The sequence below is a fragment of the Passer domesticus genome, chromosome 6 (assembly GCF_036417665.1).
Source record: "Passer domesticus isolate bPasDom1 chromosome 6, bPasDom1.hap1, whole genome shotgun sequence".
NCBI classification, from domain to species: Eukaryota; Metazoa; Chordata; class Aves; order Passeriformes; family Passeridae; genus Passer; species Passer domesticus.
In genome coordinates this window covers 2,809,126-2,830,860 of record NC_087479.1, presented here as the reverse complement: position 1 = coordinate 2,830,860, position 21,735 = coordinate 2,809,126, and the positions used below count along the sequence as shown (strand labels likewise).

General features: G+C 53.9%; 3 protein-coding genes across 3 annotated transcripts; all 3 read left to right on the top strand.

Annotated features, from left to right (window-relative positions):
* The first annotated feature begins 340 nt into the window (after nt 1-340).
* On the top strand, nt 341-1,936 carry LOC135301997 (inositol 1,4,5-trisphosphate receptor-interacting protein-like 1). The gene has a single exon (XM_064422579.1). It carries the CDS (start codon nt 341-343, stop codon nt 1,934-1,936), a length of 1,596 nt encoding a protein of 531 aa, XP_064278649.1.
* Nucleotides 1,937-6,273: 4,337 nt separating this feature from the next.
* Nucleotides 6,274-7,869, top strand: LOC135301996 (inositol 1,4,5-trisphosphate receptor-interacting protein-like 1). Its single transcript, XM_064422578.1, has one exon. The coding sequence runs from the start codon at nt 6,274-6,276 to the stop codon at nt 7,867-7,869; it is 1,596 nt and encodes a 531-aa protein (XP_064278648.1).
* Nucleotides 7,870-12,206: 4,337 nt separating this feature from the next.
* Nucleotides 12,207-13,802, top strand: LOC135301995 (inositol 1,4,5-trisphosphate receptor-interacting protein-like 1). The gene has a single exon (XM_064422577.1). The coding sequence runs from the start codon at nt 12,207-12,209 to the stop codon at nt 13,800-13,802; it is 1,596 nt and encodes a 531-aa protein (XP_064278647.1).
* The last annotated feature ends 7,933 nt before the right edge of the window (nt 13,803-21,735 follow it).

Genomic DNA, 21,735 nt, shown 5'->3' with positions numbered 1-21,735 from the left:
ACAATGCCGGCAGCAAAGAAAGGCCCCAGCAGCTCACGCTGGCCTTGCATTGCTTTGGCAAGCGGTGAGTGCACACGTGGTGGGGAGGCTGTGCTGGGAACAAGGGCTGGGGCAGAAACGCTGCACCTGGGGCTGGCTTCTCCCTCTGCATGCGGGGACAGCCCCGCCTAGGAGAACCTTGGGCAGGCCACAGGGCTGGAGCTGGAGCTGCTGGGGCAGGGAGACAGGCCTTGCTGCCTGCATGCTGGCTGTGTGGGGCCCTGTCCTTCCTGCGCCCACATCCCTGAGGATCCTCCCTCCCCGCCCCACTCACGGGCTTCTCTCCTTCCTCCTGCAGACCATGGAGCCCATGGTATTCCTTTTCATGCTCTTGAAAAGCCTCATCCAGTACCCACAGCACGTGGCTGACGCTTTGGATGAGGAAACACGTCTGCGCATGGAAGAGCGTGCAAAGCATCTGGAATGGGAGAGGATTCATCTGGAGCAGGAGGTGGAACAGCTCACCCAGGAGCAGCTGAAGCAGGTGCAGCTCTTGCAGCTTTTAGCTGTTGCTGTGCTCCTGGCCCTTCTCTTGGTCCTCTGGTTGATTGGGTGGAAAAACAGCCTGAGCAGAGAGGAGGATGAACAAGACAACCGTGGGGCAGATGAAGAGGAAGCGGGCAATGTGGCGGCAAACGAAGAAGATAACGTTGGCAATGAAGATGTCAATGAGGCTGCAGTTGCGGAAAACAACAACGATGTTGCAAATGATGTCCAAGAAGAAGAAGAGGATGATTTTGACGATTTCCTTGGAGAAGTTGTAATGGAGCGCATCCAGTGGCCTGTACAGGACCTGCAGAGAGGCTGTGAGTGGATAACTGACCTCATGGATAATTATACCATGTACTTTGGCCATGTTTTGGCCAACAGTTTCTACCCGGTCCTGCAACGAGCCATCGGGGTGGGCAGTGCCTTTGAAGGCTGGAGTCCCCGTGAGCAGGATGTCGTCTACAGCGTGCTCATCCCCATGACTCCTCCCCGGGGCCACAGCTTCCACCTGGAGCTGGACAGTGAAGAGCAGAGGCACGTCAGGAACTTCCGTGTCCGCGTGCAGCTGGAGTGCACCTGCAGCAGGGAGCAGCAGCCTGAGGACATGCTGTGCTTCCTGCACCACCCCGAGGAGGAGCTGAGCAGCAATCAGGATCCCAGCCTCCTAGACACCCTGTGCACCGGCTCCTACCTCGACGTGCAGAAAACTGCCCGCTGGTTTTACCAGCTGGTGAGAGCAGTCTGGCCAGCTCTGCCTCAGTCACACAACTGGCATTTAAGGCTGATGCCCTCCACACGCTCCTGCCAATTCCAGGTGTCCTACGGGCAGGAAAGCTTCAGGATTGAGCTGTTCTTCGGCGTGCGGAGAGGTGACTCAGCCATCTTTGTGTGCAGCCAGCCTAGAGAGGCCTACACAGCAAGCACAACCTGGCCCGAGTCCTACGCTGTGGCAGAGGTTGAGTTCTTCAAGCACATTGCCAGGCAGGCCCCCCCTGACAGCCTGCACCTCAAATGCCTGCAGTTCTTCACCCGTCTTCCTCTGGGCTTCAGCTTTTCCACCTACACCATGAAGACCATTGTCATGCACCTGCTCAACATCACACCCGTCTCAGAGTGGCGCAGGAGAGATCTCGTGGTACGACTGCTGGATATCATCAACAGCCTGCACTTATGTCTGCGAGCAAAATGCCTCCACCACTTCATTGTGGGCAACCAGAGGCTTCCTCAGGACATCAACTTACCCGCAGATGTCCAAAGAGCTGAGCCATACAATCTCCTCCAGCACCTGGCCCAGCAACCGGCTGCCCACGCCCATGCGCTCTATGAGTACCACATTCTCTACAAGTGGTTCAGAAGAATCCTTCTTGCTGAGGATTTACCGGATGAAGGGGAAGAGTTATGGCTCTGAGCACAGAGCTGTGCTTGTGCTGCTCGCACCTGCCAGCAGAGAACCACCTTGCAGTCCCCATTTGGTGCTTTCAGGAGAAGAGGATGCCTGCAAAGCTTTGGCAAAGGTCCCACTGCCTCTCCTGCCGCCTCAGCAGGTGCAGGGCCACGGGCGGCTGTCTTCTACCTCCTTGCATCTTTTCATTTGCCAACAAAGCGCCCCGACCGCACTGAGCCCTGCTTGCCTAGGAACTCTCCCATTGCTGAAAAAGCACACAAAGAGAACACGTGCCGTACAAGCAGGGCCAACCTCTCCAAAGCCCACCTGCAACATGCAGCTTTTCCCGGCCTTTGAAAAGGGGCAAAATTTCAAGCATGACAGAAGTGGGAATGTGGGACAGAGAAAGAGAAAAACAACGGGGCAAGAAGGACCAAGAGGAAAAATCGGCACTGCTGGCCCAGGATCAGTCAGTGGATGGAGCCTCTCCTTCTCCCTGGAATGGACAGCTTGACATCAGCATGGGACCACAAGGATTGGAGCCGACCTGAATTTTTGCATACAGTGGAATCTAGATTTTTATTTCGCAGATATATATATATGTAGTGTATTCCTATTATAGACTATAATTTTTATAAATTATATATGTTAGTAAATTACCGTAAAACAAAGCACTATTCTGATAGAAATAATATAAAATATATGAAATCTGTAGTTATGATGTGAGGGTAAAACATTACTTTAAAGAGTTGAATGTGTAATTACGTTTAAATAGTATGAGTAGAGCATGTGTTTCGTGTCACTATCTCTTTTGGAACATATTGTTGCTCCAAGTACATTTATGTCTGGAAGCCTTTCCATAAAATAGATATATTTATAACATATATAATAAACAGAGCATATATATATGGTGTATAAATTATACTGGAACATAACTGTATAACATCTATTATATAACACATGCCTAGAGTATATTACATATATGATATCATTTTTATATACATGTAAAGCCATATCTAGTATCTCTGTGTGTTGGGACCCATAATAATGTTCTAGATATAGGGCATTTATGAGTGGCAAACTGGGAAATTATTTCCCCTTTTTTCAATAAAATGCAATTTTGCAGAATCCAGAGTGTACAAGGTTTTATTGATCTCAGCCAGGCCCATAGTAGTATTCAATGCCACACACTGTGCATTCTGGGCTCATGAACAGACCACTTGAAATCAAACTGAGAGTGCTGAATTGGTTCGAAACAGAAATTGAGCTGAGCAGCACCTAGCCCCTCTGATCACAGAATCCCAGAAACGTTTGGCTTGGAAGGGCCCCTTAGAGGTTGTCTTGTTCCAGCCCGGCTGCCAAGGGCAAGGACACCTTCCGCCAGGCCACGTTGCTGCAAGGCCCACCCAAGCTGGCCTGGAACACTGCCAGGGATGGGGCAGCCACAGCTTCTGTGGGCAGTGTGGGCCAGCCCCAAGCAGCCTTCGAGGCCAGAATTCCTTCCCCATCTTCAGCCTAAGGCCGCCCTTCCTGTGGCACTGGGAAGCCTCTGGCCCTGGCGCTGTACCTGCAGGCCCTTGGCAACAGCCCCTCTGCAGGTCTCTGCTGGCTCCCGGGCAGGGACTCAAAGGCCGCAGGAAGGTGCCCCTGGAGAAGGCCCTGGAGAGCGCTGGGGCCAGGAGTGCCGCCATGAGGGCAGCAAGCGGGGCCTGGCCTGTCCGTGCCTGCGGCAGGGCGCAGGGCGGGCGCTCGGGCCCTGCCAGCTGCAGCTGGGAGCTCTGCAGGGCGGCCGGCAGAGAGCCGTGGGCTCCCGCAGCTCTGCGGCCCTCACGGCTGAGGCAGCTGCCCGGGCACAGCCCGCTGGGGACACGCGGCCGGCCCGGGGCCACCCGCAGGGGGACCCTGCTCTGGGGCCGGCCCAGGCCGCAGCAGGGAGCAGCCCATGGGGCCGTGCCCGGCCAGGGAACGGCTCTGCCCGGGAACAGGGCTCCGGGAGCAGGGCAGCAGGGCCGCCAGTGCCGGCCACACTGAGAGTGGGGCACACACGGCTGCAGTCACAGGCAGCATCCAACAGGAACCTGCTCACTCTCTGCAGCTCCCAGACAGGAGCGTGGGGCTGGTGCCGGTCACCCTCTGCTCACAGGAAACAAGGGGAGAAGACAAGAGGAAAGTGCCTCAAGTTCTGCCAGGAGAGGTTTAGATTGGGTATTAAGATAAAATGTCTCCTCTGAAAGAGTTGTCAAGCACTGGCAACAGCTGACCATGGAATTGCTAGAATTGTCATTGCTTGAGGCACTGCAGCAATGTGTGGAGGTGGCACATGGAGTCATGGTTTCCAGATGGACTTAGCACAGTCATGCTCGTGCCCTCCGACTTGATAGCAGGACCAATGTGGAGTGGGACACAGCCATGATGCTGGCAGCTGTGAGCCAACTCAAAGCCATAGCGATGAGTCTTCCACCTTGGCTAGCACCAGTGCTGGCAGCTTAAAGACTGGCAACATGCCACCTTACCCTACTGCAGAACCCTCCTAGGGTCAAGCTGGGACAGGGGAGGGGGCTGGGCGGCTCTCCCAGCTCCTGAGCACAAGGTGAGAAAAGAGAAACGCTGCTACCCATCAATCCCTCCCACTGACACATCTTAACAGGGGAAAGGGAGAGACAAAGGCACAATTCTGACTTCCATCTAGGCAGCACTGAGCGTGGACCTCTCCAGTCCAGGTGTACAATATGGCAAATGCCTCAGGTTTTCCCGTGGAGGAAAAAGCTCCAAACAAACACAAAAAAGACCCCCAACCCAAACAGTAACGTTGGAATTTTCTGTGATTGATGGCTGAGAGAAGAAGCTGTGCACTGCTGATTCTGTCTTCTCTGCACTCTCATCATCCATACTTGTCTCTGGAGTCTCCAAAGCCCGGTGATCAATTCTTCCTGCTCCAGCACCTGTGCTGAGTCCAAAGAGCCTTGGGGCAGCCAGGGCTGGTAGCATGAGAGCTGCTGAAAGGCACCGCCAGCCGCGCAGCCTTCCCCTCCAAGGCTCCAGAGACACACGGGCAGAAAGCTGTGGCCAAAGCTGGATGGCTGCCGACATCCATCCCCTCTTCACAGGGTGGCCTTGCAGGATAGCAAAATCCACATGGACATCCCACGTCATTCCAGCACTGACTTTCACCCCAAACCTTCCCATTTTCTACAAGGAAAAATCTGCTTTTCTCTTCTGCCTTGATAGGGATGAATTCCCTTGGCTGATGTGTTTGGCATAAAGCTTGTCCTCACAGGGAAACCCTGATGGGCAATGTGAAGCTCTTCTGCCCATCCAGAACCCGTTTTGTCCCACTGGATGGTGGGAAGTGCAGTGCAAATGAACCACCCTTCTCTCCTTGGCCAGCAGCTGCTTTCACAGCCCAATGGCCTGGCACGGTGCAGATGAAGGCAGGTTGTAACTGAGTGTGGGCCATTCTATCTGCCCAGGGAACAAACAATGTGAGCAGAGGAAATGCCCTCAAGTTGTGCCATGGGAGGCTTAGCTTGCATTTCTCCAGGAAATATTCCTTCAACAACAAGGATGTCAAGCTTGGGAACAGATTGCCTGGGGAAATGGCTGAGTCAGCACCCTCAGAACGGTTAAAAAGTCATGTGGAAGTGGCATCTGGGGAGCTGGCCGATTGGAGCAGTGGGCAGTGTGAAGTTTGCAGTTGCACTGTGTGATCGTGAGCCACTTTTTCAACCACACTCGCTTCCAGATTTAAGTGTAGCTCAACCAGTGAGGAGTCAAAGCTCAGACTCAATGATCCTCAAGGCTGCATTCCAACAGGGATATCTATCAGATTGCCAAGGAAGGGCAGATGAAAATCATTGCAAAAGAGACAACAATGGGAGTGCTTTGGAAAAGTTTCAGTCAAGGGCAGCTCTAAGCAGGGCCACTCTGAGTGCCTGAGCCACTAGTCGGCTCAGGAGACAGAGGGTGTGGTTGGCTGGCTTGTGACGTGCTGTGACACGTGTGACATCACGGGGCACGTGTCACAATGCCGGCAGCAAAGAAAGGCCCCAGCAGCTCACGCTGGCCTTGCATTGCTTTGGCAAGCGGTGAGTGCACACGTGGTGGGGAGGCTGTGCTGGGAACAAGGGCTGGGGCAGAAACGCTGCACCTGGGGCTGGCTTCTCCCTCTGCATGCGGGGACAGCCCCGCCTAGGAGAACCTTGGGCAGGCCACAGGGCTGGAGCTGGAGCTGCTGGGGCAGGGAGACAGGCCTTGCTGCCTGCATGCTGGCTGTGTGGGGCCCTGTCCTTCCTGCGCCCACATCCCTGAGGATCCTCCCTCCCCGCCCCACTCACGGGCTTCTCTCCTTCCTCCTGCAGACCATGGAGCCCATGGTATTCCTTTTCATGCTCTTGAAAAGCCTCATCCAGTACCCACAGCACGTGGCTGACGCTTTGGATGAGGAAACACGTCTGCGCATGGAAGAGCGTGCAAAGCATCTGGAATGGGAGAGGATTCATCTGGAGCAGGAGGTGGAACAGCTCACCCAGGAGCAGCTGAAGCAGGTGCAGCTCTTGCAGCTTTTAGCTGTTGCTGTGCTCCTGGCCCTTCTCTTGGTCCTCTGGTTGATTGGGTGGAAAAACAGCCTGAGCAGAGAGGAGGATGAACAAGACAACCGTGGGGCAGATGAAGAGGAAGCGGGCAATGTGGCGGCAAACGAAGAAGATAACGTTGGCAATGAAGATGTCAATGAGGCTGCAGTTGCGGAAAACAACAACGATGTTGCAAATGATGTCCAAGAAGAAGAAGAGGATGATTTTGACGATTTCCTTGGAGAAGTTGTAATGGAGCGCATCCAGTGGCCTGTACAGGACCTGCAGAGAGGCTGTGAGTGGATAACTGACCTCATGGATAATTATACCATGTACTTTGGCCATGTTTTGGCCAACAGTTTCTACCCGGTCCTGCAACGAGCCATCGGGGTGGGCAGTGCCTTTGAAGGCTGGAGTCCCCGTGAGCAGGATGTCGTCTACAGCGTGCTCATCCCCATGACTCCTCCCCGGGGCCACAGCTTCCACCTGGAGCTGGACAGTGAAGAGCAGAGGCACGTCAGGAACTTCCGTGTCCGCGTGCAGCTGGAGTGCACCTGCAGCAGGGAGCAGCAGCCTGAGGACATGCTGTGCTTCCTGCACCACCCCGAGGAGGAGCTGAGCAGCAATCAGGATCCCAGCCTCCTAGACACCCTGTGCACCGGCTCCTACCTCGACGTGCAGAAAACTGCCCGCTGGTTTTACCAGCTGGTGAGAGCAGTCTGGCCAGCTCTGCCTCAGTCACACAACTGGCATTTAAGGCTGATGCCCTCCACACGCTCCTGCCAATTCCAGGTGTCCTACGGGCAGGAAAGCTTCAGGATTGAGCTGTTCTTCGGCGTGCGGAGAGGTGACTCAGCCATCTTTGTGTGCAGCCAGCCTAGAGAGGCCTACACAGCAAGCACAACCTGGCCCGAGTCCTACGCTGTGGCAGAGGTTGAGTTCTTCAAGCACATTGCCAGGCAGGCCCCCCCTGACAGCCTGCACCTCAAATGCCTGCAGTTCTTCACCCGTCTTCCTCTGGGCTTCAGCTTTTCCACCTACACCATGAAGACCATTGTCATGCACCTGCTCAACATCACACCCGTCTCAGAGTGGCGCAGGAGAGATCTCGTGGTACGACTGCTGGATATCATCAACAGCCTGCACTTATGTCTGCGAGCAAAATGCCTCCACCACTTCATTGTGGGCAACCAGAGGCTTCCTCAGGACATCAACTTACCCGCAGATGTCCAAAGAGCTGAGCCATACAATCTCCTCCAGCACCTGGCCCAGCAACCGGCTGCCCACGCCCATGCGCTCTATGAGTACCACATTCTCTACAAGTGGTTCAGAAGAATCCTTCTTGCTGAGGATTTACCGGATGAAGGGGAAGAGTTATGGCTCTGAGCACAGAGCTGTGCTTGTGCTGCTCGCACCTGCCAGCAGAGAACCACCTTGCAGTCCCCATTTGGTGCTTTCAGGAGAAGAGGATGCCTGCAAAGCTTTGGCAAAGGTCCCACTGCCTCTCCTGCCGCCTCAGCAGGTGCAGGGCCACGGGCGGCTGTCTTCTACCTCCTTGCATCTTTTCATTTGCCAACAAAGCGCCCCGACCGCACTGAGCCCTGCTTGCCTAGGAACTCTCCCATTGCTGAAAAAGCACACAAAGAGAACACGTGCCGTACAAGCAGGGCCAACCTCTCCAAAGCCCACCTGCAACATGCAGCTTTTCCCGGCCTTTGAAAAGGGGCAAAATTTCAAGCATGACAGAAGTGGGAATGTGGGACAGAGAAAGAGAAAAACAACGGGGCAAGAAGGACCAAGAGGAAAAATCGGCACTGCTGGCCCAGGATCAGTCAGTGGATGGAGCCTCTCCTTCTCCCTGGAATGGACAGCTTGACATCAGCATGGGACCACAAGGATTGGAGCCGACCTGAATTTTTGCATACAGTGGAATCTAGATTTTTATTTTGCAGATATATATATATGTAGTGTATTCCTATTATAGACTATAATTTTTATAAATTATATATGTTAGTAAATTACCGTAAAACAAAGCACTATTCTGATAGAAATAATATAAAATATATGAAATCTGTAGTTATGATGTGAGGGTAAAACATTACTTTAAAGAGTTGAATGTGTAATTACGTTTAAATAGTATGAGTAGAGCATGTGTTTCGTGTCACTATCTCTTTTGGAACATATTGTTGCTCCAAGTACATTTATGTCTGGAAGCCTTTCCATAAAATAGATATATTTATAACATATATAATAAACAGAGCATATATATATGGTGTATAAATTATACTGGAACATAACTGTATAACATCTATTATATAACACATGCCTAGAGTATATTACATATATGATATCATTTTTATATACATGTAAAGCCATATCTAGTATCTCTGTGTGTTGGGACCCATAATAATGTTCTAGATATAGGGCATTTATGAGTGGCAAACTGGGAAATTATTTCCCCTTTTTTCAATAAAATGCAATTTTGCAGAATCCAGAGTGTACAAGGTTTTATTGATCTCAGCCAGGCCCATAGTAGTATTCAATGCCACACACTGTGCATTCTGGGCTCATGAACAGACCACTTGAAATCAAACTGAGAGTGCTGAATTGGTTCGAAACAGAAATTGAGCTGAGCAGCACCTAGCCCCTCTGATCACAGAATCCCAGAAACGTTTGGCTTGGAAGGGCCCCTTAGAGGTTGTCTTGTTCCAGCCCGGCTGCCAAGGGCAAGGACACCTTCCGCCAGGCCACGTTGCTGCAAGGCCCATCCAAGCTGGCCTGGAACACTGCCAGGGATGGGGCAGCCACAGCTTCTGTGGGCAGTGTGGGCCAGCCCCAAGCAGCCTCCGAGGCCAGAATTCCTTCCCCATCTTCAGCCTAAGGCCGCCCTTCCTGTGGCACTGGGAAGCCTCTGGCCCTGGCGCTGTACCTGCAGGCCCTTGCCAACAGCCCCTCTGCAGGTCTCTGCTGGCTCCCGGGCAGGGACTCAAAGGCCGCAGGAAGGTGCCCCTGGAGAAGGCCCTGGAGAGCGCTGGGGCCAGGAGTGCCGCCATGAGGGCAGCAAGCGGGGCCTGGCCTGTCCGTGCCTGCGGCAGGGCGCAGGGCGGGCGCTCGGGCCCTGCCAGCTGCAGCTGGGAGCTCTGCAGGGCGGCCGGCAGAGAGCCGTGGGCTCCCGCAGCTCTGCGGCCCTCACGGCTGAGGCAGCTGCCCGGGCACAGCCCGCTGGGGACACGCGGCCGGCCCGGGGCCACCCGCAGGGGGACCCTGCTCTGGGGCCGGCCCAGGCCGCAGCAGGGAGCAGCCCATGGGGCCGTGCCCGGCCAGGGAACGGCTCTGCCCGGGAACAGGGCTCCGGGAGCAGGGCAGCAGGGCCGCCAGTGCCGGCCACACTGAGAGTGGGGCACACACGGCTGCAGTCACAGGCAGCATCCAACAGGAACCTGCTCACTCTCTGCAGCTCCCAGACAGGAGCGTGGGGCTGGTGCCGGTCACCCTCTGCTCACAGGAAACAAGGGGAGAAGACAAGAGGAAAGTGCCTCAAGTTCTGCCAGGAGAGGTTTAGATTGGGTATTAAGATAAAATGTCTCCTCTGAAAGAGTTGTCAAGCACTGGCAACAGCTGACCATGGAATTGCTAGAATTGTCATTGCTTGAGGCACTGCAGCAATGTGTGGAGGTGGCACATGGAGTCATGGTTTCCAGATGGACTTAGCACAGTCATGCTCGTGCCCTCCGACTTGATAGCAGGACCAATGTGGAGTGGGACACAGCCATGATGCTGGCAGCTGTGAGCCAACTCAAAGCCATAGCGATGAGTCTTCCACCTTGGCTAGCACCAGTGCTGGCAGCTTAAAGACTGGCAACATGCCACCTTACCCTACTGCAGAACCCTCCTAGGGTCAAGCTGGGACAGGGGAGGGGGCTGGGCGGCTCTCCCAGCTCCTGAGCACAAGGTGAGAAAAGAGAAACGCTGCTACCCATCAATCCCTCCCACTGACACATCTTAACAGGGGAAAGGGAGAGACAAAGGCACAATTCTGACTTCCATCTAGGCAGCACTGAGCGTGGACCTCTCCAATCCAGGTGTACAATATGGCAAATGCCTCAGGTTTTCCCGTGGAGGAAAAAGCTCCAAACAAACACAAAAAAGACCCCCAACCCAAACAGTAACGTTGGAATTTTCTGTGATTGATGGCTGAGAGAAGAAGCTGTGCACTGCTGATTCTGTCTTCTCTGCACTCTCATCATCCATACTTGTCTCTGGAGTCTCCAAAGCCCGGTGATCAATTCTTCCTGCTCCAGCACCTGTGCTGAGTCCAAAGAGCCTTGGGGCAGCCAGGGCTGGTAGCATGAGAGCTGCTGAAAGGCACCGCCAGCCGCGCAGCCTTCCCCTCCAAGGCTCCAGAGACACACGGGCAGAAAGCTGTGGCCAAAGCTGGATGGCTGCCGACATCCATCCCCTCTTCACAGGGTGGCCTTGCAGGATAGCAAAATCCACATGGACATCCCACGTCATTCCAGCACTGACTTTCACCCCAAACCTTCCCATTTTCTACAAGGAAAAATCTGCTTTTCTCTTCTGCCTTGATAGGGATGAATTCCCTTGGCTGATGTGTTTGGCATAAAGCTTGTCCTCACAGGGAAACCCTGATGGGCAATGTGAAGCTCTTCTGCCCATCCAGAACCCGTTTTGTCCCACTGGATGGTGGGAAGTGCAGTGCAAATGAACCACCCTTCTCTCCTTGGCCAGCAGCTGCTTTCACAGCCCAATGGCCTGGCACGGTGCAGATGAAGGCAGGTTGTAACTGAGTGTGGGCCATTCTATCTGCCCAGGGAACAAACAATGTGAGCAGAGGAAATGCCCTCAAGTTGTGCCATGGGAGGCTTAGCTTGCATTTCTCCAGGAAATATTCCTTCAACAACAAGGATGTCAAGCTTGGGAACAGATTGCCTGGGGAAATGGCTGAGTCAGCACCCTCAGAACGGTTAAAAAGTCATGTGGAAGTGGCATCTGGGGAGCTGGCCGATTGGAGCAGTGGGCAGTGTGAAGTTTGCAGTTGCACTGTGTGATCGTGAGCCACTTTTTCAACCACACTCGCTTCCAGATTTAAGTGTAGCTCAACCAGTGAGGAGTCAAAGCTCAGACTCAATGATCCTCAAGGCTGCATTCCAACAGGGATATCTATCAGATTGCCAAGGAAGGGCAGATGAAAATCATTGCAAAAGAGACAACAATGGGAGTGCTTTGGAAAAGTTTCAGTCAAGGGCAGCTCTAAGCAGGGCCACTCTGAGTGCCTGAGCCACTAGTCGGCTCAGGAGACAGAGGGTGTGGTTGGCTGGCTTGTGACGTGCTGTGACACGTGTGACATCACGGGGCACGTGTCACAATGCCGGCAGCAAAGAAAGGCCCCAGCAGCTCACGCTGGCCTTGCATTGCTTTGGAAAGCGGTGAGTGCACACGTGGTGGGGAGGCTGTGCTGGGAACAAGGGCTGGGGCAGAAACGCTGCACCTGGGGCTGGCTTCTCCCTCTGCATGCGGGGACAGCCCCGCCTAGGAGAACCTTGGGCAGGCCACAGGGCTGGAGCTGGAGCTGCTGGGGCAGGGAGACAGGCCTTGCTGCCTGCATGCTGGCTGTGTGGGGCCCTGTCCTTCCTGCGCCCACATCCCTGAGGATCCTCCCTCCCCGCCCCACTCACGGGCTTCTCTCCTTCCTCCTGCAGACCATGGAGCCCATGGTATTCCTTTTCATGATCTTGAAAAGCCTCATCCAGTACCCACAGCACGTGGCTGACGCTTTGGATGAGGAAACACGTCTGCGCATGGAAGAGCGTGCAAAGCATCTGGAATGGGAGAGGATTCATCTGGAGCAGGAGGTGGAACAGCTCACCCAGGAGCAGCTGAAGCAGGTGCAGCTCTTGCAGCTTTTAGCTGTTGCTGTGCTCCTGGCCCTTCTCTTGGTCCTCTGGTTGATTGGGTGGAAAAACAGCCTGAGCAGAGAGGAGGATGAACAAGACAACCGTGGGGCAGATGAAGAGGAAGCGGGCAATGTGGCGGCAAACGAAGAAGATAACGTTGGCAATGAAGATGTCAATGAGGCTGCAGTTGCGGAAAACAACAACGATGTTGCAAATGATGTCCAAGAAGAAGAAGAGGATGATTTTGACGATTTCCTTGGAGAAGTTGTAATGGAGCGCATCCAGTGGCCTGTACAGGACCTGCAGAGAGGCTGTGAGTGGATAACTGACCTCATGGATAATTATACCATGTACTTTGGCCATGTTTTGGCCAACAGTTTCTACCCGGTCCTGCAACGAGCCATTGGGGTGGGCAGTGCCTTTGAAGGCTGGAGTCCCCGTGAGCAGGATGTTGTCTACAGCGTGCTCATCCCCATGACTCCTCCCCGGGGCCACAGCTTCCACCTGGAGCTGGAGAGTGAAGAGCAGAGGCACGTCAGGAACTTCCGTGTCCGCGTGCAGCTGGAGTGCACCTGCAGCAGGGAGCAGCAGGCTGAGGACATGCTGTGCTTCCTGCACCACCCCGAGGAGGAGCTGAGCAGCAATCAGGATCCCAGCCTCCTAGACACCCTGTGCACCGGCTCCTACCTGGACGTGCAGAAAACTGCCCGCTGGTTTTACCAGCTGGTGAGAGCAGTCTGGCCAGCTCTGCCTCAGTCACACAACTGGCATTTAAGGCTGATGCCCTCCACACGCTCCTGCCAATTCCAGGTGTCCTACGGGCAGGAAAGCTTCAGGATTGAGCTGTTCTTCGGCGTGCGGAGAGGTGACTCAGCCATCTTTGTGTGCAGCCAGCCTAGAGAGGCCTACACAGCAAGCACAACCTGGCCCGAGTCCTACGCTGTGGCAGAGGTTGAGTTCTTCAAGCACATTGCCAGGCAGGCCCCCCCTGACAGCCTGCACCTCAAATGCCTGCAGTTCTTCACCCGTCTTCCTCTGGGCTTCAGCTTTTCCACCTACACCATGAAGACCATTGTCATGCACCTGCTCAACATCACACCCGTCTCAGAGTGGCGCAGGAGAGATCTCGTGGTACGACTGCTGGATATCATCAACAGCCTGCACTTATGTCTGCGAGCAAAATGCCTCCACCACTTCATTGTGGGCAACCAGAGGCTTCCTCAGGACATCAACTTACCCGCAGATGTCCAAAGAGCTGAGCCATACAATCTCCTCCAGCACCTGGCCCAGCAACCGGCTGCCCACGCCCATGCGCTCTATGAGTACCACATTCTCTACAAGTGGTTCAGAAGAATCCTTCTTGCTGAGGATTTACCGGATGAAGGGGAAGAGTTATGGCTCTGAGCACAGAGCTGTGCTTGTGCTGCTCGCAGCTGCCAGCAGAGAACCACCTTGCAGTCCCCATTTGGTGCTTTCAGGAGAAGAGGATGCCTGCAAAGCTTTGGCAAAGGTCCCACTGCCTCTCCTGCCGCCTCAGCAGGTGCAGGGCCACGGGCGGCTGTCTTCTACCTCCTTGCATCTTTTCATTTGCCAACAAAGCGCCCCGACCGCACTGAGCCCTGCTTGCCTAGGAACTCTCCCATTGCTGAAAAAGCACACAAAGAGAACACGTGCCGTACAAGCAGGGCCAACCTCTCCAAAGCCCACCTGCAACATGCAGCTTTTCCCGGCCTTTGAAAAGGGGCAAAATTTCAAGCATGACAGAAGTGGGAATGTGGGACAGAGAAAGAGAAAAACAACGGGGCAAGAAGGACCAAGAGGAAAAATCGGCACTGCTGGCCCAGGATCAGTCAGTGGATGGAGCCTCTCCTTCTCCCTGGAATGGACAGCTTGACATCAGCATGGGACCACAAGGATTGGAGCCGACCTGAATTTTTGCATACAGTGGAATCTAGATTTTTATTTCGCAGATATATATATATGTAGTGTATTCCTATTATAGACTATAATTTTTATAAATTATATATGTTAGTAAATTACCGTAAAACAAAGCACTATTCTGATAGAAATAATATAAAATATATGAAATCTGTAGTTATGATGTGAGGGTAAAACATTACTTTAAAGAGTTGAATGTGTAATTACGTTTAAATAGTATGAGTAGAGCATGTGTTTCGTGTCACTATCTCTTTTGGAACATATTGTTGCTCCAAGTACATTTATGTCTGGAAGCCTTTCCATAAAATAGATATATTTATAACATATATAATAAACAGAGCATATATATATGGTGTATAAATTATACTGGAACATAACTGTATAACATCTATTATATAACACATGCCTAGAGTATATTACATATATGATATCATTTTTATATACATGTAAAGCCATATCTAGTATCTCTGTGTGTTGGGACCCATAATAATGTTCTAGATATAGGGCATTTATGAGTGGCAAACTGGGAAATTATTTCCCCTTTTTTCAATAAAATGCAATTTTGCAGAATCCAGAGTGTACAAGGTTTTATTGATCTCAGCCAGGCCCATAGTAGTATTCAATGCCACACACTGTGCATTCTGGGCTCATGAACAGACCACTTGAAATCAAACTGAGAGTGCTGAATTGGTTCGAAACAGAAATTGAGCTGAGCAGCACCTAGCCCCTCTGATCACAGAATCCCAGAAACGTTTGGCTTGGAAGGGCCCCTTAGAGGTTGTCTTGTTCCAGCCCGGCTGCCAAGGGCAAGGACACCTTCCGCCAGGCCACGTTGCTGCAAGGCCCATCCAAGCTGGCCTGGAACACTGCCAGGGATGGGGCAGCCACAGCTTCTGTGGGCAGTGTGGGCCAGCCCCAAGCAGCCTCCGAGGCCAGAATTCCTTCCCCATCTTCAGCCTAAGGCCGCCCTTCCTGTGGCACTGGGAAGCCTCTGGCCCTGGCGCTGTACCTGCAGGCCCTTGGCAACAGCCCCTCTGCAGGTCTCTGCTGGCTCCCGGGCAGGGACTCAAAGGCCGCAGGAAGGTGCCCCTGGAGAAGGCCCTGGAGAGCGCTGGGGCCAGGAGTGCCGCCATGAGGGCAGCAAGCGGGGCCTGGCCTGTCCGTGCCTGCGGCAGGGCGCAGGGCGGGCGCTCGGGCCCTGCCAGCTGCAGCTGGGAGCTCTGCAGGGCGGCCGGCAGAGAGCCGTGGGCTCCCGCAGCTCTGCGGCCCTCACGGCTGAGGCAGCTGCCCGGGCACAGCCCGCTGGGGACACGCGGCCGGCCCGGGGCCACCCGCAGGGGGACCCTGCTCTGGGGCCAGCCCAGGCCGCAGCAGGGAGCCGCCCATGGGGCCGTGCCCGGCCAGGGAACGGCTCTGCCCGGGAACAGGGCTCCGGGAGCAGGGCAGCAGGGCCGCCAGTGCCGGCCACACTGAGAGTGGGGCACACACGGCTGCAGTCACAGGCAGCATCCGACAGGAACCTGCTCACTCTCTGCAGCTCCCAGACAGGAGCGTGGGGCTGGTGCCGGTCACCCTCTGCTCACAGGAAACAAGGGGAGAAGACAAGAGGAAAGTGCCTCAAGTTCTGCCAGGGGAGGCTTAGATTGGGTATTAAGATAAAATGTCTCCTCTGAAAGAGTTGTCAAGCACTGGCAACAGCTGACCATGGAATTGCTAGAATTGTCATTGCTTGAGGCACTGCAGCAATGTGTGGAGGTGGCACATGGAGTCATGGTTTCCAGATGGACTTAGCACAGTCATGCTCGTGCCCTCCGACTTGATAGCAGGACCAATGTGGAGTGGGACACAGCCATGATGCTGGCAGCTGTGAGCCAACTCAAAGCCATAGCGATGAGTCTTCCACCTTGGCTAGCACCAGTCCAGGCAGTTTAAAGACTGGCAACATGCCACCTTACCCTACTGCAGAACCCTCCTAGGGTCAAGCTGGGACAGGGGAGGGGGCTGGGCGGCTCTCCCAGCTCCTGAGCACAAGGTGAGAAAAGAGAAACGCTGCTACCCATCAATCCCTCCCACTGACACATCTTAACAGGGGAAAGGGAGAGACAAAGGCACAATTCTGACTTCCATCTAGGCAGCACTGAGCGTGGACCTCTCCAGTCCAGGTGTACAATATGGCAAATGCCTCAGGTTTTCCCGTGGAGGAAAAAGCTCCAAACAAACACAAAAAAGACCTCCAACCCAAACAGTAACGTTGGAATTTTCTGTGATTGATGGCTGAGAGAAGAAGCTGTGCACTGCTGATTCTGTCTTCTCTGCACTCTCATCATCCATACTTGGCTCTGGAGTCTCCAAAGCCCGGTGATCATTTCTTCCTGCTCCAGCACCTGTGCTGAGTCCAAAGAGCCTTGGGGCAGCCAGGGCTGGTAGCAGGAGAGCTGCTGAAAGGCACCGCCAGCCGCGCAGCCTTCCCCTCCAAGGCTCCAGAGACACACGGGCAGAAAGCTGTGGCCAAAGCTGGATGGCTGCCGACATCCATCCCCTCTTCACAGGGTGGCCTTGCAGGATAGCAAAATCCACATGGACATCCCACGTCATTCCAGCACTGACTTTCACCCCAAACCTTCCCATTTTCTACAAGGAAAAATCTGCTTTTCTCTTCTGCCTTGATAGGGATGAATTCCCTTGGCTGATGTGTTTGGCATAAAGCTTGTCCTCACAGGGAAACCCTGATGGGCAATGTGAAGCTCTTCTGCCCATCCAGAACCCGTTTTGTCCCACTGGATGGTGGGAAGTGCAGTGCAAATGAACCACCCTTCTCTCCTTGGCCAGCAGCTGCTTTCACAGCCCAATGGCCTGGCACGGTGCAGATGAAGGCAGGTTGTAACTGAGTGTGGGCCATTCTATCTGCCCAGGGAACAAACAATGTGAGCAGAGGAAATGCCCTCAAGTTGTGCCATGGGAGGCTTAGCTTGCATTTCTCCAGGAAATATTCCTTCAACAACAAGGATGTCAAGCTTGGGAACAGATTGCCTGGGGAAATGGCTGAGTCAGCACCCTCAGAACGGTTAAAAAGTCATGTGGAAGTGGCATCTGGGGAGCTGGCCGATTGGAGCAGTGGGCAGTGTGAAGTTTGCAGTTGCACTGTGTGATCGTGAGCCACTTTTTCAACCACACTCGCTTCCAGATTTAAGTGTAGCTCAACCAGTGAGGAGTCAAAGCTCAGACTCAATGATCCTCAAGGCTGCATTCCAACAGGGATATCTATCAGATTGCCAAGGAAGGGCAGATGAAAATCATTGCAAAAGAGACAACAATGGGAGTGCTTTGGAAAAGTTTCAGTCAAGGGCAGCTCTAAGCAGGGCCACTCTGAGTGCCTGAGCCACTAGTCGGCTCAGGAGACAGAGGGTGTGGTTGGCTGGCTTGTGACGTGCTGTGACACGTGTGACATCACGGGGCACGTGTCACAATGCCGGCCGCAAAGAAAGGCCCCAGCAGCTCACGCTGGCCTTGCATTGCTTTGGAAAGCGGTGAGTGCACACGTGGTGGGGAGGCTGTGCTGGGAACAAGGGCTGGGGCAGAAACGCTGCACCTGGGGCTGGCTTCTCCCTCTGCATGCGGGGACAGCCCCGCCTAGGAGAACCTTGGGCAGGCCACAGGGCTGGAGCTGGAGCTGCTGGGGCAGGGAGACAGGCCTTGCTGCCTGCATGCTGGCTGTGTGGGGCCCTGTCCTTCCTGCGCCCACATCCCTGAGGATCCTCCCTCCCCGCCCCACTCACGGGCTTCTCTCCTTCCTCCTGCAGACCATGGAGCCCATGGTATTCCTTTTCATGCTCTTGAAAAGCCTCATCCAGTACCCACAGCACGTGGCTGACGCTTTGGATGAGGAAACACGTCTGCGCATGGAAGAGCGTGCAAAGCATCTGGAATGGGAGAGGATTCATCTGGAGCAGGAGGTGGAACAGCTCACCCAGGAGCAGCTGAAGCAGGTGCAGCTCTTGCAGCTTTTAGCTGTTGCTGTGCTCCTGGCCCTTCTCTTGGTCCTCTGGTTGATTGGGTGGAAAAACAGCCTGAGCAGAGAGGAGGATGAACAAGACAACCGTGGGGCAGATGAAGAGGAAGCGGGCAATGTGGCGGCAAACGAAGAAGATAACGTTGGCAATGAAGATGTCAATGAGGCTGCAGTTGCGGAAAACAACAACGATGTTGCAAATGATGTCCAAGAAGAAGAAGAGGATGATTTTGACGATTTCCTTGGAGAAGTTGTAATGGAGCGCATCCAGTGGCCTGTACAGGACCTGCAGAGAGGCTGTGAGTGGATAACTGACCTCATGGATAATTATACCATGTACTTTGGCCATGTTTTGGCCAACAGTTTCTACCCGGTCCTGCAACGAGCCATCGGGGTGGGCAGTGCCTTTGAAGGCTGGAGTCCCCGTGAGCAGGATGTCGTCTACAGCGTGCTCATCCCCATGACTCCTCCCCGGGGCCACAGCTTCCACCTGGAGCTGGACAGTGAAGAGCAGAGGCACGTCAGGAACTTCCGTGTCCGCGTGCAGCTGGAGTGCACCTGCAGCAGGGAGCAGCAGGCTGAGGACATGCTGTGCTTCCTGCACCACCCCGAGGAGGAGCTGAGCAGCAATCAGGATCCCAGCCTCCTAGACACCCTGTGCACCGGCTCCTACCTCGACGTGCAGAAAACTGCCCGCTGGTTTTACCAGCTGGTGAGAGCAGTCTGGCCAGCTCTGCCTCAGTCACACAACTGGCATTTAAGGCTGATGCCCTCCACACGCTCCTGCCAATTCCAGGTGTCCTACGGGCAGGAAAGCTTCAGGATTGAGCTGTTCTTCGGCGTGCGGAGAGGTGACTCAGCCATCTTTGTGTGCAGCCAGCCTAGAGAGGCCTACACAGCAAGCACAACCTGGCCCGAGTCCTACGCTGTGGCAGAGGTTGAGTTCTTCAAGCACATTGCCAGGCAGGACCCCCCTGACAGCCTGCACCTCAAATGCCTGCAGTTCTTCACCCGTCTTCCTCTGGGCTTCAGCTTTTCCACCTACACCATGAAGACCATTGTCATGCACCTGCTCAACATCACACCCGTCTCAGAGTGGCGCAGGAGAGATCTCGTGGTACGACTGCTGGATATCATCAACAGCCTGCACTTATGTCTGCGAGCAAAATGCCTCCACCACTTCATTGTGGGCAACCAGAGGCTTCCTCAGGACATCAACTTACCCGCAGATGTCCAAAGAGCTGAGCCATACAATCTCCTCCAGCACCTGGCCCAGCAACCGGCTGCCCACGCCCATGCGCTCTATGAGTACCACATTCTCTACAAGTGGTTCAGAAGAATCCTTCTTGCTGAGGATTTACCGGATGAAGGGGAAGAGTTATGGCTCTGAGCACAGAGCTGTGCTTGTGCTGCTCGCACCTGCCAGCAGAGAACCACCTTGCAGTCCCCATTTGGTGCTTTCAGGAGAAGAGGATGCCTGCAAAGCTTTGGCAAAGGTCCCACTGCCTCTCCTGCCGCCTCAGCAGGTGCAGGGCCACGGGCGGCTGTCTTCTACCTCCTTGCATCTTTTCATTTGCCAACAAAGCGCCCCGACCGCACTGAGCCCTGCTTGCCTAGGAACTCTCCCATTGCTGAAAAAGCACACAAAGAGAACACGTGCCGTACAAGCAGGGCCAACCTCTCCAAAGCCCACCTGCAACATGCAGCTTTTCCCGGCCTTTGAAAAGGGGCAAAATTTCAAGCATGACAGAAGTGGGAATGTGGGACAGAGAAAGAGAAAAACAACGGGGCAAGAAGGACCAAGAGGAAAAATCGGCACTGCTGGCCCAGGATCAGTCAGTGGATGGAGCCTCTCCTTCTCCCTGGAATGGACAGCTTGACATCAGCATGGGACCACAAGGATTGGAGCCGACCTGAATTTTTGCATACAGTGGAATCTAGATTTTTATTTTGCAGATATATATATATGTAGTGTATTCCTATTATAGACTATAATTTTTATAAATTATATATGTTAGTAAATTACCGTAAAACAAAGCACTATTCTGATAGAAATAATATAAAATATATGAAATCTGTAGTTATGATGTGAGGGTAAAACATTACTTTAAAGAGTTGAATGTGTAATTACGTTTAAATAGTATGAGTAGAGCATGTGTTTCGTGTCACTATCTCTTTTGGAACATATTGTTGCTCCAAGTACATTTATGTCTGGAAGCCTTTCCATAAAATAGATATATTTATAACATATATAATAAACAGAGCATATATATATGGTGTATAAATTATACTGGAACATAACTGTATAACATCTATTATATAACACATGCCTAGAGTATATTACATATATGATATCATTTTTATATACATGTAAAGCCATATCTAGTATCTCTGTGTGTTGGGACCCATAATAATGTTCTAGATATAGGGCATTTATGAGTGGCAAACTGGGAAATTATTTCCCCTTTTTTCAATAAAATGCAATTTTGCAGAATCCAGAGTGTACAAGGTTTTATTGATCTCAGCCAGGCCCATAGTAGTATTCAATGCCACACACTGTGCATTCTGGGCTCATGAACAGACCACTTGAAATCAAACTGAGAGTGCTGAATTGGTTCGAAACAGAAATTGAGCTGAGCAGCACCTAGCCCCTCTGATCACAGAATCCCAGAAACGTTTGGCTTGGAAGGGCCCCTTAGAGGTTGTCTTGTTCCAGCCCGGCTGCCAAGGGCAAGGACACCTTCCGCCAGGCCACGTTGCTGCAAGGCCCATCCAAGCTGGCCTGGAACACTGCCAGGGATGGGGCAGCCACAGCTTCTGTGGGCAGCGTGGGCCAGCCCCAAGCAGCCTCCGAGGCCAGAATTCCTTCCCCATCTTCAGCCTAAGGCCGCCCTTCCTGTGGCACTGGGAAGCCTCTGGCCCTGGCGCTGTACCTGCAGGCCCTTGCCAACAGCCCCTCTGCAGGTCTCTGCTGGCTCCCGGGCAGGGACTCAAAGGCCGCAGGAAGGTGCCCCTGGAGAAGGCCCTGGAGAGCGCTGGGGCCAGGAGTGCCGCCATGAGGGCAGCAAGCGGGGCCTGGCCTGTCCGTGCCTGCGGCAGGGCGCAGGGCGGGCGCTCGGGCCCTGCCAGCTGCAGCTGGGAGCTCTGCAGGGCGGCCGGCAGAGAGCCGTGGGCTCCCGCAGCTCTGCGGCCCTCACGGCTGAGGCAGCTGCCCGGGCACAGCCCGCTGGGGACACGCGGCCGGCCCGGGGCCACCCGCAGGGGGACCCTGCTCTGGGGCCAGCCCAGGCCGCAGCAGGGAGCCGCCCATGGGGCCGTGCCCGGCCAGGGAACGGCTCTGCCCGGGAACAGGGCTCCGGGAGCAGGGCAGCAGGGCCGCCAGTGCCGGCC

What these genes read in the sequence shown, in the direction of transcription:
- LOC135301997 (XM_064422579.1), top strand. Translation starts at nt 341, where the DNA reads ATGGAGCCCATGGTATTCCTTTTCATGCTCTTGAAAAGCCTCATCCAG.
- LOC135301996 (XM_064422578.1), top strand. Translation starts at nt 6,274, where the DNA reads ATGGAGCCCATGGTATTCCTTTTCATGCTCTTGAAAAGCCTCATCCAG.
- LOC135301995 (XM_064422577.1), top strand. Translation starts at nt 12,207, where the DNA reads ATGGAGCCCATGGTATTCCTTTTCATGATCTTGAAAAGCCTCATCCAG.